This window comes from Amphiura filiformis, unplaced genomic scaffold (genome assembly GCF_039555335.1).
Source record: "Amphiura filiformis unplaced genomic scaffold, Afil_fr2py scaffold_229, whole genome shotgun sequence".
Classification (NCBI taxonomy): Eukaryota; Metazoa; Echinodermata; class Ophiuroidea; order Amphilepidida; family Amphiuridae; genus Amphiura; species Amphiura filiformis.
The window spans coordinates 1-15,703 of NW_027305693.1; the positions used below are offsets into that span (position 1 = coordinate 1).

The 15,703-nt window shown below is 36.7% G+C and overlaps 5 protein-coding genes across 5 annotated transcripts in view; 2 read left to right on the plus strand and 3 right to left on the minus strand.

Annotated features, from left to right (window-relative positions):
- Positions 1–7: 7 nt before the first annotated feature.
- On the minus strand, positions 8–352 carry LOC140145347 (late histone H2A.2.2-like; the record flags this gene model as incomplete). Its single annotated transcript, XM_072167098.1, has 1 exon — positions 8–352. A coding segment is annotated over exon 1 (345 nt), but the record flags the coding sequence as incomplete, so codon positions are not given.
- A 1,234-nt stretch (positions 353–1,586) lies between these two features.
- Positions 1,587–1,997, plus strand: LOC140145348 (histone H3, embryonic). Its single transcript, XM_072167100.1, has one exon. The coding sequence runs from the start codon at positions 1,587–1,589 to the stop codon at positions 1,995–1,997; it is 411 nt and encodes a 136-aa protein (XP_072023201.1).
- Positions 1,998–4,830: 2,833 nt separating this feature from the next.
- On the plus strand, positions 4,831–5,196 carry LOC140145349 (late histone H2B.2.1-like). Its single transcript, XM_072167101.1, has one exon. It carries the CDS (start codon positions 4,831–4,833, stop codon positions 5,194–5,196), a length of 366 nt encoding a protein of 121 aa, XP_072023202.1.
- A 2,568-nt stretch (positions 5,197–7,764) lies between these two features.
- LOC140145345 (uncharacterized) lies at positions 7,765–8,402 on the minus strand. The gene has a single exon (XM_072167096.1). It carries the CDS (start codon positions 8,371–8,373, stop codon positions 7,780–7,782), a length of 594 nt encoding a protein of 197 aa, XP_072023197.1. The 5' UTR covers positions 8,374–8,402; the 3' UTR covers positions 7,765–7,779.
- Positions 8,403–14,056: 5,654 nt separating this feature from the next.
- The window catches only part of LOC140145346 (medium-chain acyl-CoA ligase ACSF2, mitochondrial-like), a 60,963-nt gene continuing 59,316 nt past the window's right edge, over positions 14,057–15,703 (minus strand). Inside the window, exons 16-17 of the mRNA XM_072167097.1 lie at positions 14,439–14,491; positions 14,057–14,129 (exon numbers count right to left, since the gene is read on the minus strand). Coding sequence (XP_072023198.1) covers positions 14,057–14,129; positions 14,439–14,491 — 126 coding nt within the window. The remainder of the gene's footprint in view (positions 14,130–14,438; positions 14,492–15,703) is intronic.

The window sequence follows — 15,703 nt, forward strand, 5'->3', positions numbered from 1 at the left end:
TTGGCAGAAGAACAGCCTGGATGTTTGGCAGAACACCACCTTGTGCGATGGTCACACCTCCGAGAAGCTTGTTCAACTCTTCGTCGTTGCGGACAGCCAATTGCAAGTGACGTGGGTTGATTCTGGTCTTCTTGTTGTCACGAGCAGCATTGCCAGCCAACTCAAGGATCTCAGCGGTCAGGTATTCCATGACAGCTGCCAAGTAGACTGGAGCACCAGCACCAACACGGTTGGCATAGTTGCCCTTTCTCAAGAAGCGGTGCACACGGCCAACGGGGAACTGAAGTCCTGCACGGGATGAGCGGCTCTTAGCCTTGCTCTTTGACTTTCCTCCTTTACCACGTCCAGACATGATGAATTGTATTTTGTTCAGTGTTGTACAAAATGAATAACCTTAGAAAACTTTTCAAGTCTCTTATAAGTGTTTGAGTGGGATCCTACCGAAGTTTCATAAGGGATTAGTTCTCTGTATATCGACCAATCAGCGAGTGGCATTGATCAAAACGTAGATTTAGTATTGACTGCATACTCGTAACATATTGACGTATTGATAGTGTAAAATTACTACTTTCATTTTTTTTTAAATACGTTTTGGCAATGTTTTTCTTGACACGTCTACGAAGAAGCAGCGTAATCGGAAGTAGTACAAATGTAAATTATACTAAAATAATACCATGTTGATATAATGAATAACCAACGAAATTAGAATATTTCTTTTATATATTTTGGTGCGCTTCTGCTGAAATCTCACAAGGAATATTAAGTATCCTTATTTTGACCAATCAGGGAGTGGCATTGATCAAAACATGTAAGTGACTGGTATCTGACAAAGTAAATGAATAAATGTATCAATCAGAATTAAAAGGGTTAACATGATGTGGCTAATGTGTTTTTTGTTAATAGACCAGTTTGAAACCCTTCATTTTAAATAGTTCATATTTCTGCTATCGCTACCCAAGATGAGTTATAGAAATTTTGCCACATTGCTACAATCTTGGAAATAAGTCTTGCAACGCTTTTGTGTCAAGAACTAAAAACTGACACCTCCTCTCCCCAGTGCAATGTTGGGAAATGCCAATGTCTTCAGCAGTTTTCCAAAGTGTTCCAACATTGATTGATGGGGAGAGGGGAAGGGTAAATCATTGTTGTAGATGTCATGTTTGTTCAAAACCAAAATACACGTCACTCTCATGATCATTGCAAATTCTACACGGATTTCCGACAACGTGTACCAAGTGTTGAAAGGACTTTTTTCCAAGATTGTAGATACTCCTCTTGTGAGGCATTATATCTGCCATTTCAAATTTCTATTTATTCTAACGTAAGTGTAATATTCCACCAGCGCCAATATTAAAGTTTAGTATCGACTTTTCAATCGACTCATCCATCTTTACAATAAGCGCCAACGTTGTAGACCAATCAGATATCTTACCTAGTTGTCCAATCAGATTGCTTCTTTAATTGGCCAATCATATTGCTGATTTGCTTTTAGCGCAATATTTTGACTTTTGTGCCTTTATCCACGAAGTGTATAAAAGGCGAACTAATTTAGAATTGAAATCATTTCGTGAAAACGATTCGAGAAAATGGCACGTACCAAGCAAACCGCACGCAAATCTACTGGAGGCAAGGCTCCACGCAAGCAGCTGGCCACCAAGGCAGCTCGCAAATCTGCCCCAGCTACCGGTGGCGTTAAGAAACCTCACCGTTACAGGCCCGGTACCGTGGCTCTTCGTGAGATCCGTCGCTACCAGAAGAGCACCGAGCTCCTCATCCGCAAGCTCCCCTTCCAACGTCTAGTCCGTGAAATCGCCCAGGACTTCAAGACTGAGCTCCGCTTCCAGAGCTCTGCCGTCATGGCCCTTCAGGAGGCTAGCGAAGCTTACCTAGTCGGTCTTTTCGAGGACACCAACCTGTGCGCCATCCACGCCAAGCGTGTGACCATCATGCCAAAGGACATCCAACTTGCACGTCGCATCCGTGGCGAGCGCGCTTAATTCTTGTCTTATGACTTAACAAAAAAACGGCTCTTTTCAGAGCCACCAAATAGTCCAAAAAGAGAATATGACAACGTGCTTTGAATTGTATGAACATTTTATACTAATAAAAACCCTAAATATCATTCTAATCAGGGTGGACAAAGGTTTTAAACCGTTAAACGTTTACCGTTTTTAAACAAGTAATAATCATCTATATAGATAGTTTTGTTAAATACTGTCTTTTAAAATAAAAGACAACCATATATTTTGCTTTTATGAAACTCTATTGTAAATAAAATTGTTAAAACAAGCTGGCCCATAATTTTTTACCAAGAAAAACTTTGTCAAAACCTGTTTGATAATTAATCTTCTAAGTGGTATTCACAACAATAAGTTGTTGATATTAAAATTTTAGTGGAAATCAACATTTCAAGAAACATTATTACCTTCCGCTTTTGTTATAAAATTTTGGCGCACCGTTTTGACTACAAAATCGATGTGCATATATTTTAATCAATATGTGATACGTTAAGGGGGTACTACACCCCTCGATAAATGTGTGTCTATTTTTGCATTTTTCTCAAAACTAATAAAACAGTGGTAACAAAAAATTATGTATATTATTGGGGCAAGGAATCCAATTACTACACTGGAATTTCAGTAAGAAATAAGGTACCGCTAGGATGTACCTCATTTCCATATATGCTGAGCCGCTTGTCTTGAGTCACTGAAATTTCAGTGTAGTAATTGGATTTCTTGCTCCAATAATTATATACATAACTTTTGTTACCAGTGTGTTATTATTTTTTTAGAAAAATGCAAAAATAGTCACAAATTGACCACACGGGTGTAGTACCCCCTTAATAACACCAGGGGACCTTTAATGTATAACCCTTTTCCAACGTATACGTTGTAGAATTGTGCTTTACTGTAATGTTTGTTTGTTATTCATTAGTTTGTTTATTCCACAATTAAAGTGTTCCAGATTCGTAGCCAACGATCCGTCGTATTTGCCAGCTTTTAGGTTAATTAAAGATAGAGAGGGAGTTAAGCTGACCAAAAATTAGGTGCATTTTTTCATGTTTGTGTTGATATTATACGGAAAGTCAATATGACGCTTTGGTAATTAACATACATGGTATAGGCCTATCTAGATGTAGGGGTGTGGGTGTGGGTGTCGGGGGGATATAGGTGGTTTGCTTTGTACGTCAGGAATTTTTCCCAAGAATCGTTAATCTATATCACTGGTATTACAACTTGAAAGGAACCTTAATGAAATTCAGTTTGCTATCTTTACCAATGCTTTATGTATGTGCGTGAATTGTTCATTTAATGCCACCGCACACCGCACTGTTTTCTCAATTAGATACCGTATAATTACGGTAACGGAAACCAATTTTACGCGCCATAAGTTTTAGTTTATCTTCTGTCACAAAAAGACCGTCACAAAGCAATACATGAACTTGAATCTATATCGTGTACAGAATTATACCATGCATGCTCTGGATATTGTTTTCATTGGTACAAATACAAGTATAATATGTACGTAGATTCTATATGTTTCACTTATAATTGCGGCACAAATCCCTTTCTACTTCCGTGTGTCATAACCGGGGTCATAACCAATAACTTTTGGCGCTATTATTTTATGATCTGGCGCAAAAAGACCGTTAAAAATCAATAGGAACTCTGAAATCTATATCGTGTACAAAATCGTATCATGTTTCTGTGCATTGGTTAAACAGGAGGTAAGTATACATGAGTATATAGAGACCTTGCGAAATGAAGTTACTTTAACTTTAACTTTAACGTCTAGAGGATTATAGAGGATTATGTATCTTGGTTTTCAATACATAATCCTCTATAATCCTCTAGACGTTAAAGTTAAAGTTAAAGTAACTTCATTTCGCAAGGTCTCTAATGTCTCAACATATGCGTTCATGTTACTGTTATATCCCAGCAAACACAAAAGTGTTTTTAAAACGTTTGAAACTTGTTATATTTGTGGTTTTGTTTTAGATGAAAACGTTTTATTAGCATTAAATGTCGGGTTATATAAAGGTTATGGAAACGTTTGTTTTGTTTTTTTGTTGTTGTTGTTGGTTTTTTTTATATTAAAATACGTGTTGTATGAAAACACACTTCAACAATATTTTAAAAATGTTTTCAAAATATTATTGTAAAATATATTTGCCAAATGTTTTGTCAACACATAAATAACATTATGTTAGAATATTTGCAGTAGGTTATCCACAAATGTTGAAAATGTTATGAAAACATTTTATATCCATTATATATCCTTTATATAACCGACATTTAAACGTTTTCTGGCAACCTTTTCTAACCTTTTGCGAATGATGTCGAAAACGATTTGTGTTTGCTGGGATATGAAAGTTTTATGATAAAATAGGAAATGAAGGCTAGAAGAAATTTTCAGAAAGTATGAATTTTATTTTCTTTTACTAAAGCAAAGACTCTTTTCCTACTATTTAATTTATCATGTTAGTGGGTTTGTGGTAGAGGAGAGCTCTTTGGACTGCCAAAGTAACGCCATGTGTCCTATATTTCAAAATATTAAATGATGAATATTATTAACTCCAAAATGCTGTGAAAGTTTTGAAACAATTAGTTTTAAAATGGTAAATTTCATTACAAGTCAATTTATTTTCGCCAAGCTGATTTTGACTTTACTTTATATAGGCCATACACAAATCAATTTTATTATTTCTGGAATCAATAGTATAACTATATTGAACTCAGTGTAGGATCCCTAATTTACATACGAAATAATATAAATACGGTGCTTATTTCAGGACGGGTCATTCTTTGTTGAAGAAACTTAATCGACAACATGCCTGCCAAGACTAGCGGAAAGGGAGCAAAGAAGGCCGGTAAGGCCAAGGGCCGTCCAGCAACCGGCACCAGGCGTAGACGCCGCAAGGAAAGCTACGGCATCTACATCTACAAGGTGCTCAAACAGGTGCACCCAGACACTGGTATCTCCAGCAAGGCCATGAGCATCATGAACAGCTTTGTTAACGATATCTTCGAGCGCATCGCTGGCGAGTCTTCCCGTTTGGCTAACTACAACAAGAAGGCAACCATCAGCAGCCGCGAGATCCAGACTGCTGTCCGTCTTCTCTTGCCTGGTGAGCTGGCCAAGCACGCCGTGAGTGAAGGCACCAAGGCTGTCACCAAGTACACTACTTCCAAGTAAATAGTGTAACGACTATCAAACCCAATGGCTCTTTTAAGAGCCACCATATCTTCCAAAAAGAGATATTGACATGTTTCCGTAAAAGTTTCACTTTGCATACCGGTAACTAATAATTTTGATATAAAACTAAACATGGTAAATGCGTGGGGAATAAACCGATTTGAAAAAGTAGACGTAAGCTTATGCAGTCAGTCGTATTTCTGTAATCCTTAATGGTCTGAAAGAACTATCGATACATTTAGAGCTCATTATTATCCGCACATGATAACCATGATAACTATATTGCAAATGAAAAGGTCCCGCCAAAACAATTTTTGTTTTATTGCCATAATTTGCTATCCGTAATCAATTCATGTTCTTGAATCAATAATGATATTGGTATAAAGATGGCAACATGGAATCAAATGGAGGAAAAGTACTAACGCATAATTAACAATTGATCTGGCAAAATTGAAGAAAATACCAGAAGCAAAACTTTCTTAATAGGTTTAATCATATTCTTAAAATGAATTAGGACCATTAATATAAAGATTGTCTTTTTTATTCATTGACCTTGTGCATCTTACCGAAAATCTTATCATTCATGTATTTTATCTTCTAAGGTGGTACCCCAGCAAACACAAAACGTTTTCGACATCATTCGCAAAAGGTTATAAAAGGTTGTTAGAAAACGTTTAAATGTCGGGTTATATAAAGGGTATATTAAGAGTATTAAACGTTTTCATAACCTTAAAAAACATTTTTTTGATAATCTACTGCTCAGCAAAGAAAAACGTTTTAAAGAAAACGTTTAAATGTCGGGTTATATAAAGGGTATAAAAACGTTTTAATAACATTCCAAAAACATTCTTGAAAACTTGATACCTAACATTCTAAACAGAATGTTATTTTGGGGTTGAAAAAATATTTTGCGAAACATGTTTGCCCAAAATATTTTCAATAACGTTTTAAAAACGTTTTCATGACCTTTATATAACCCGACATTTAAATGTTTTTAAAAGCTTTTGAAAAAAAACATTTTAAGAACATTTTTGTGTTTGCTGGGTTCAAATATTTTAACATGTTATTTAAGTATTGACACAATATTTGGCAAAAATGTTTGCAAAAATAGTTTACAATAACATTTTTTGAAAACATTAAAAAATATTGTTGTAGTGTGTTTTCATACAAAACGTTTTAAAATGTTATCATGACCTTTATATAACCCGACATTTTAATGTTATTAAAACGTTTTTACCTAAACCAAAAGCCAAAATATAACTTATTTAAAACGTTTTAAAAACGTTTTTGTGTTTACTAGGACTACACCCTGATACATTTTGTGACTAATTGCGCATTGTTCTCCAAAAATAACTACACACTGGTAAAAAAAAAGTTATATATTATAGAGGCACCGAATCCAATTACTTCATTGAAATTTCAGTGATTCAAGACAAGTAGTTCATATGTTAAGAAATGAGGAACACTTCTAGCGGTACCTCTTTTCTTATCACACATAACGTACCGCTTTTCTTGAGTCACTGAACTTCCAGTTTTAGTAACTGGATTCCTTGCTCCTATAATATACATAACTTTTGTAACCAGTGTGTTATTATTTTTTGAGAAAAATGAAAAAATAGTCACAAATTTATCAAGGGGTGTAGTAAGTGAATAAATGACGATTTCAACCGGTCGAGAATACCGCCCAACCCTCCCCTTTCCCGCTATATTAGATCGATTTTGGTTACCCACTATACTATTGAGATCTAGGGCCGGGATCAATATTGCCTAAATTGTGATCAATTTAACATATCGGTAAATGGAGTAATAATAGATTGGTTTACATTAGTAGAACATTTCGCGCTATTGGTTAAGAATTAGCGCCATTTTATTATTTACCGTTGGAGCGTGGCATTAAGTTTGCACATTTCAGTGGCGTACCGTGGCCGCCCCAACCCCGGGGGGCTGAAGAAGAAACAATTTTGCCGCCCCTTCCTTAACAGCCCGAAAAGGTTGACCCATTTTTTTTTCACGGTCGTTTGAAAAGTGAAGAGCAAAAAAAAAAAAAAAAAAAAAAAAAAGGATTTTAGGCGCTAGCGTCCAAAAAGCAACCTTTATTTACAATTTTTATGCTTTTTCAATTTTGGCGCCCTTTTTTCTATGCTAATTCGTTTTGCCGCCCCGTCGTTTTTGCCGCCCCTGTTTTTGCCGCCCTTCTTCTTCCGCCGCCCCTACTTTTTACCCCGGGGCTGGCGCCCCAAAGCCCCCCCCCAAATACGCGCATGCATTTGACCATCGTTAATGGCAAATTAACATATACAAGTATGGGATGAATGTGAGATCAGTGCTTATAACGTAGATACTTTGTAAACAATAAGACTAAATAAATAAATAAATAAATAATAAATAAATAAATAAATAAATAAAAAAATAAATAAATAAATAAATAAAAACTTACACTTTCTTACATAGCTATATTTAACATAATCTATTATGTAGGCAAAGCACAAAAAAGCAATACAATGTTTGACACAAAACACATTATCTCTTTTTGGAAAAATTGGGTGGCCCTAAAAAGAGCCTTTGGGTTTGACAGATGGCTGTTTACTTCTTCTTAGGTGCCGCCTTCTTTGCTGCCTTCTTTGCTGGCTTCTTTGCCTTCTTTGCTGCCTTCTTTGCTGGCTTCTTTGCTGCTTTCTTTGCTGGTTTCTTTGCTGCCTTCTTGGCTGGCTTCTTTGCCTTCTTTGCTGCCTTCTTGGGCTTCTTTGCCTTCTTTGCGGACTTCTTTGCTGCCTTCTTGGCCTTGGCAGCAGCCTTCTTTGCAGCAGCCTTCTGCTTCTTAGCCTCACGCTTTGCCTTTCTCTTTGCTGCAGCCTTGGCCTTGGCAGCCTTGCGGCGTTCTGCGGCCTTAGCTTTCTTTGCAGAGTCGGTTGTCTTGCCAAGCTTGAATTTTCCGCTTGCTCCCTTGCCAGAGGCCTGTACGAGGGCGCCGCTAGCAACTCCTTTCTTAAGGGCGGCCTTAAGAGGAGCCTTCATCTTAGCTGGGTCGACCTTGTAGTTGGCGGCAATGTAGCTCTTGATCTTCTGAGCTGATGAACCACCTCTCTCTTTGAGAGCTACAATGGCTGCTTGTACCATGACAAGGTATGTTGGGTGAGCTGCTGGCTTCTTGACAGCCGCCTTCTTTTGTTGAACCATGGTGAAGTTGTACGTGACTTGCTACTCAAAATGAGAAACGTGTAAACAGGGATACAGACAATCTGTAAATGACTAAGCTTCGGGTAGTGAGTATATTTATTGACGTATTGCGGACGTGCTTGTAATCACCTGTTTTTATCGATCACAACAGCCCGCGTTCTTCATGCATCGATGTTTTTATCAAAAACCCGAAGAAATTGTGCTAGTTACTCTGTTTAGAATGGATTTTATGACTTCTTGGCATGCATAAAATAAAATTAACTTGATGCTACTAGCTTGCTGACATCAAAAGCTTTCCAACAGTAATAGATTTTATGACTTTGAGTTTGATTGCAGGAAATTTAAGCAAATTTTATCAGAAGTTTGTAAAAATGGCAGGTTTTCTCCCCAAATTTTTCCCAATTTGACGGACAGAATATTATTTTTTTCAATACTATGCCAATGTATTTTCGAAAGTAACATATAGCCAGTATATCTTTGTAAAATTATAACGATGTTGTTTTTTCTCTATTGAGTTGTGACGGTTTAAAAAGGTCACTACAAAAACGCTTATAACCAGAATTTCGCACATTTCTTATAGCGTCGTCAGTCGCAGGCCGTTCAATACACGATATATACACATGAGCGCGTTTTGCGTTGTTTTACTTTTTACAGGATAATAGGTTATATAACTATTTTAATTGAATATAGAACAGCGTAATATTATAGCAAACGACGTTTACATTGTACAAAACTGAAAAAGAGTTAATTTTATATCACAAATTTGCTAACATGTAATAGAATATGAAACGCTTGTGCAAATTTTACAAACTGCAAAAAAATAAATACCGTTTTATTAATTTTGAAACTGATTTCATGTCACAGAATGTCAACTTTATTAAAGTGAGAAAAATACATGTAAATCGACAAATCTTCATATTTTCAAGATTCTTTATATCAATCTTTCAATAAAACTCTGAAAAGCTTTGACTTTAGTCTCAGCGGATCAGATTGTGTCAAATAATATTACTTCAGCTAAAAAGATGTGGTGGTTCTTGAGATATGTATTTAGAAAGCCTGAATATAACAGGAATGGTGGCCGTTTCGGACTCCCTTACAAAAGGCATACAGGGATGTGCCACTCCAATGGGGTGCTCTCTTGCAAAAAATCCTTAGACATGGGTCCCTATTTTTTGCTGGAAAGTCCGTGTTTGACATAAACCCTTTTTCCACGAGTATGACGATTTAACTCAATCTTTTCAGGGAGAATGGGTCTATATTTCAAAAGAAATCCCTACACATGGGTCTATATTTATATAAACACACGTATAAACTGCCAGTTTTAATATATGGAGGACTCAAGACGGTGGCTATGGCTCAATATGGGAACTCGGCTTTCTGATTTCGCCACTGATAACGACTTATCTTAACTTTGATTTATCATTCGTAACTTTATATAGCAGTGAGACACTGTTTAATTCTCAAAGTTTTAACTTTTATGTTTGCGTCTGATCTACCTACGTTGTTAAGCATTTCTTATGATAGATTGGAGAATTGATTACCAATATACTATGGGAAGTGTCCCTTAAATGCATCGATTTCCCGGATCGATTTATTAGGCTTCAAACGCGTCGCGTTACTCCACGGCGTCTACTTTGCCCAATTGCATTGGGCTATTCCAGAAAAAATAAGTGCACACCCCCTATAGAGGAGTAACTTTTCAATTAAAGTAATGTATGGATTTCCAAGCCTGCTTTCTGAAAACGGCTGGAATTCCAGTTGCAAATGCCACTTGAAAAAAACCTGGAAATCCAATAAAATGAAGGAAAAACTACGGAAATGTCCAAAATGAGCTATCAAATTGAGGATTTTTTTATTTCGAACTATTTTTCTGCTGGATTTTTGTCGCCTTTGGACACTTTAAAAGTCTGGATTTCCAACAATCGCGATTGGACAAAAAGTCCGGAAATCCGAACTCCTCTATAGGGGGTGTTCATCTATTTTCTGGAATAGCCCATTTTAGATCGTCCATAAAGAAATTTGACGAGGAAATCAATGATTGAAAATTGGCCAAATCCATTAAATATTTACTCACAAATCTGAGCTTTCCTTTCCAGTTAACGAGAATGCGTCATTGGCAGCAGCAGAATTTCGCGGGAAAAGCAGTGGACCTGGACCTGATCATCTGTGATCAAGTCATCAGCCAAAATGTCGAAAACTCGGATTCGTGAGTAATTATTTAATGGATTTAGCTAACAAAAAGTTAAACAGTTCATCTCAACAATCCTGGGGATGTTCTGCCGATCTTAAATCCGAATTTTCAATTTTGTATCCATGCAAAAATCGGCAAGCGTCCAAATTCGGCAGAACCCGGCTCTGAGAAGTGTTCCCAACGTAGGATAATTCTCGGTATATGCAGTTAAACGGTTTAACATGAAAACTTTCTTAATTTCTTAAAATTGTCTTTCTAAATTTCTTTATATATTTGGGCCATCATGGGTTAGTTGGATAAATAAATAGGCTACATTTTTTCCTGAACAGTCGATTCTTTGTCCGAGTGGGAGCTACAGGATTAGCCAAACTAATGCATATTAATGTTCCTTCTTGTTTTACATAATAATCCTATAATCCAAGTATTGTTTTAGCCTGTTCAGCAATCTTCATTCTGGCAAACTGAAAGAAAGGTACAAATAGATCATAATAATTTCTGGTCAAATTAATGTGCTCCAGTTGAGGGTCGAAGGTCTATATATATGTTAATAATGTTTTTCGGATGCGATCATATAAATGCAACCAGGTTCAATTTCTTTGCTCCAACCAAAATATCACTGAGAACTTGAATAAATTAAACGTGTTGAAATCCCCGGAGGGTTTTCCGCATGGAGCGACCTTTTAAACAACAACAACAATGACAACATAAAAATTCCTTTAATGGGAATGGGGCGCCCAATGTGAGCTAGACGTGATATGGTGAATTCCCGTCATGGTGTTTAGATTTAGTATTATGATTTTTTTTCTAGGGAAGAGTAGAAGATGATCAAATGCAAGAGAAATACTTCATGGAATGAAGCTTTCGTGTCAATTTGCGATTATGTGGGATGGAAAGTCTGTTTTTGGGCCTATTGTCATGATTTTAGTGAGGATATTGCTTTGGATATTGTTGAATTTCGTTATGCATGGCCTAGGGTATATGATGGATAGTATAGAAGACACAAGAAAGTAAGCTCCCCTCTAGTTATATACACTCATTCTTGTCACACGACGCATTTCGACAAAGTCATGTAGGCCTAAACGTAATTTAGTTTTTCACCCGACCTCCGTCCAAAAACAATCCTGAAAGGTTGAAAATTTGGGGTCGGCGCACTCATGCCAGTTTATCCTGAGGTATAATCTGTGTCTTCTGTAGCCCACCAACCCTGTGGCTAAGAAAGGCTGTACCCTCCTTTCATATCAAACAATTCCAAGAAATTGACAGGCCTGTTAAATCAAGGGTAAGATCGATCGTTATTCTTCATGAAACGGGCACAGCCCATTTTTTATGTTATTAATTCTGCTAAAAATTAATTAAACAATAACAAATTTACGTCATAATTATGACTTTAAGTCGGTCATACAACTCTATTTTAAACGGACAAAATAGCCATTGGGGTTTCTTTCACTTTACCTTGCTACTTCAGCTTAAAATTGACAGGACCCCTTCCTAGCAGATAGGCATATTACTATAAATATTATTTCATTCAGCATTTTGGGTAAACACTAACAAAATGACGTAAATCGTACATCATTGCTTTAAGCTGCCCGACACCGACCCGGGTGAATAACGGCGAACCACGAGTCACAAGTCGCCTAATTGGGCTACCATATCGCGGGGTTGGCAACTCTGGTTGAAAATATACACTTCTGACCTTCAAGCATGGACCCATGGTTCAACGCAATCATGTCTTCCGAATTTATTCCTTTCTCTGTTGACCAGAATTGAACTTCGTTAATTAATGTTCTTTATCGGAGCTAGTCACCACACAGATACTGAGCTGTGTTCAAATATCTTTGGTCATCATCAGTTAGCAGTCAAGCACATAAACCAATTAGTGATTTCATGATTGGTCAGTGGTTGTGTTAGTCAATTATAATTGATTGGTGTTTGTTTAAGGATTAGGTGTGCAAAGGTCGCGGTCTTGTTGTTACAATGTACTGCAATCACTATGGACCACAATGACCTCATTCCAGTGGCATATTTCAATAACCTCAATTAAACAATCATAGTGCAAAATTTAAACTCAAGTTGCAGAGTATGATTTTTTGTACTCACATTTTCAATGGTCATTCAATGAATGTACAAATGTATTGGGGTTAAAGAACTGTGCCCTGATAGATGAGCATGTTGTAGATTCTAGGGAATACCATGAATATGCAAAGGCCATCAGTTTATGATATTGATCTTATGGTCAAATGTCACCATCTATCGGGTTCTAAGACAGACGGTGAACTGGTTGAAGCACTGATCTATAGATCAGTGGGTTGAAGGCATACAAAGGTCTCCGTTTATTTGGTGTTTTTATAAGTCCATTAATTTTGTATTTTAAACAAAGAATATACGCACACCATTTTATCCCGTACATAACAGAAAACAATAATAAAATAAAATCCAAGCATATTGTGGTTTTATTTCTGAGCAAGGGCATAATTTTAGCAAAACAATTGCGGAGTAAATCTAGCAAGAGTGAAATTAGAAGCTTTTCACCAAGTCATGCCTAAATGTTGCACCTTTTGAGTACTTACTTTGCCCGTTTCCGTTGTTGGAAAGGCATCCTCCACAAAGAGTATGTATTTTGGAACAAGAGAATCGGATACCTAAAAACAAGAAGATGATTAGGCCTAATAAAAAATATGAATTATCATAACATCATTGTTCATACATTTATAACTAATAAATCAAGAGACTCAAAGAGTGCGCACATTTCCCAGTTTTTACCCCCCATGTCAGAAAAATACAACACTAATTTTTGTTTGTTTGTTTGTTTGTTTTGTTTATTTCTTCTTTATACTGGGTCCATATTCAGGGGAAAATTTAAGTATTCCGCTGTTCTTCCATATGGTCCAGTTATTAAAACATTATTATCAAGTTCTGCCAAATGAAACATAGCTCAATCCTAATCATTTATTGAGTCCTGGAGATAAAAGAAAAATTTCATTATTTTACTAATTTCTTGAAAAAAGAGCCAAAAACATGCATTTTCGGCATGTTTTCTGACAATCGAGTAACAAAAATCACATCTAAGCATTCAAATCTTAAGTATGCCAAAAGTTTGTTCTAATTTTCACTTTTTTTGTGTGTTACTTTTAATAAATGGCTGATTATAAGAATGAAACATGTCTTTTCTAAAAGTTAGAATGCATAAACTGAAAATAGTACAAGTCTTTGGGCTTGACTGTCACAGCATAATAGTAAGACACCCTTAAAACGCATGTTTTTGGCCTTCATTTCCAAAAATTGGCTAAATATTAAAATTAGGACTAACTAAAGGATTAGGATTTAGCTATGGTTCATGTGGCAAAACGGGATAATATTTTTTTTTATTCAAAAAACTAGTTCTGTATTTTTCTGGAATAGAGAGCAGTGTTTATATATATTTTCAACGGGCTATTTCATAATCGAGCCAGGCTTTCCCTTTTAAAGGGAATTTTTATTAGTCTATCTTTTTTCCTAACTCTGACTCACCTTTCCTCTGCAAAATTCCTTCAACTCATCTGAGGTAACTTTGGCAGAAGGATGAAGTCTTTGAAAAAGACAACAAAAAAAAAAGAAGAAACAAATTAAAAACAAACAAAAATAAAAACAAACAAAAAAATAACAAGTAGGCCTATAATATGAACATTTATTTTAAAGATGATAAAGGCTTGGGTATAAGCTGCTGGAAAAATAGAATCCTACATGAATGGCAAGGAAAAATTAAATCATGATTTTTTTTCATAGGTTTATATAGCCTACATGTATGATGTATACTAATAATGATGAAGCCATATTGTGAGCAACTTGTACCAGCACATCAGGTTTTTAAAGGGATTTTTAATAACGTGATCTTTACCTGATACAGGCGCACACTTCCTCAGAAGTCCGTTCATCTGGAACTCCTACAACCTAATTAAACAAAATTCGACAAAAAATAGTTCAAACTGAGTAGGTGAAATTTTGGGCAAAACATCATGCATGTTGGAGGAAATGGGGGGGGGGGGGTGAGTTCATAGTCAACAACACATGAGCAATTTTGAATTATTTTGATCCGGTATTATTGGTGGGGTTTATACATAGGCCTATACCATTTTAAAGACAATCTCTAGGCCTACATGTAGTTTTTGATATCCAAAGAGGGCGTTATTAGCCCAGACAAACGAGAACCTAGACCAATGACTTTGGCTCGCGTAGTGAAGCCGACACTGCTTAGCAACGGTGGTATGTCTATGGTTATTAGTCACAGAATTAAAACCAGAGAACCGCCATCTTGATACAGGCATGGAGCAAAAATTGGGGGTATTCTGTTTCCCTCGGAATGCACTCGAGGCATTCGTTGTCATGCAAGCGCGACATGGATGATGGGCGCATTTGAGAGACGCACTTGATGCGACCTGCACGCGAGTACCAGGACGCTTCAGATGAGACGCAGAATTGTTTTCGTTCGTCTCCGCGCACCGTCGGCAAGGACCCGAATACCCCCAATTTTCTCCCCATAGCTGACAGCGCGATTGTACGTAGCGGTATAGGGAGTCCCGGTTCTCCTTCTCTAATTCTGTGTTATTAGTACACTAGCTGGATACCCGCGCGAAGATGGGATAGTTCACCATAACAGGAATAATTACTGAACAGGTAGAATCATTGAAAAGGTACATTTTATTTTTCTAAATCTGTTCTTTCTTACATTTCCTTTAGCTTCTTTGTTTATTTGCTGCTTGTGATTTCCCGTTTCCATGTTTTTTATTTATCTCTGTTCTCATTATTTTAGCTTCTTTTTTCTTACATTTCCTGATTAGTTTCTTTCCTTCTTTGTTTCGTTCCCGTTTCATTTAGTTACTTTAACCCGTTGGCCTATATTATTCGTACTTTTTTGTCCTCATTTTAATTTTATTTTTCTTTATAGTACCGCTTCATGTTGTTTATACAACAAACATCTTTTTCCCGTATTTATTACGTCCTCTCATATAGGCCTATAGCGTGTCTGCGGACGTGTTCACCCGTTATCATAATCCCGTGACCCGTCCATATGTACCTTTTTGTCCTTTATTTTTCCTTCTTTCCGTATTATCATGTCCACTGGTCTCTGGCTCGCAGTCGCGTGGCTCTGCGCCGTTTACGCAC

Bases quoted from the DNA above. Each gene is read 5' to 3' on its own strand.
- LOC140145348 (XM_072167100.1), top strand. From the start codon at position 1,587: ATGGCACGTACCAAGCAAACCGCACGCAAATCTACTGGAGGCAAGGCT.
- LOC140145349 (XM_072167101.1), top strand. From the start codon at position 4,831: ATGCCTGCCAAGACTAGCGGAAAGGGAGCAAAGAAGGCCGGTAAGGCC.
- LOC140145345 (XM_072167096.1), bottom strand. From the start codon at position 8,373: ATGGTTCAACAAAAGAAGGCGGCTGTCAAGAAGCCAGCAGCTCACCCA.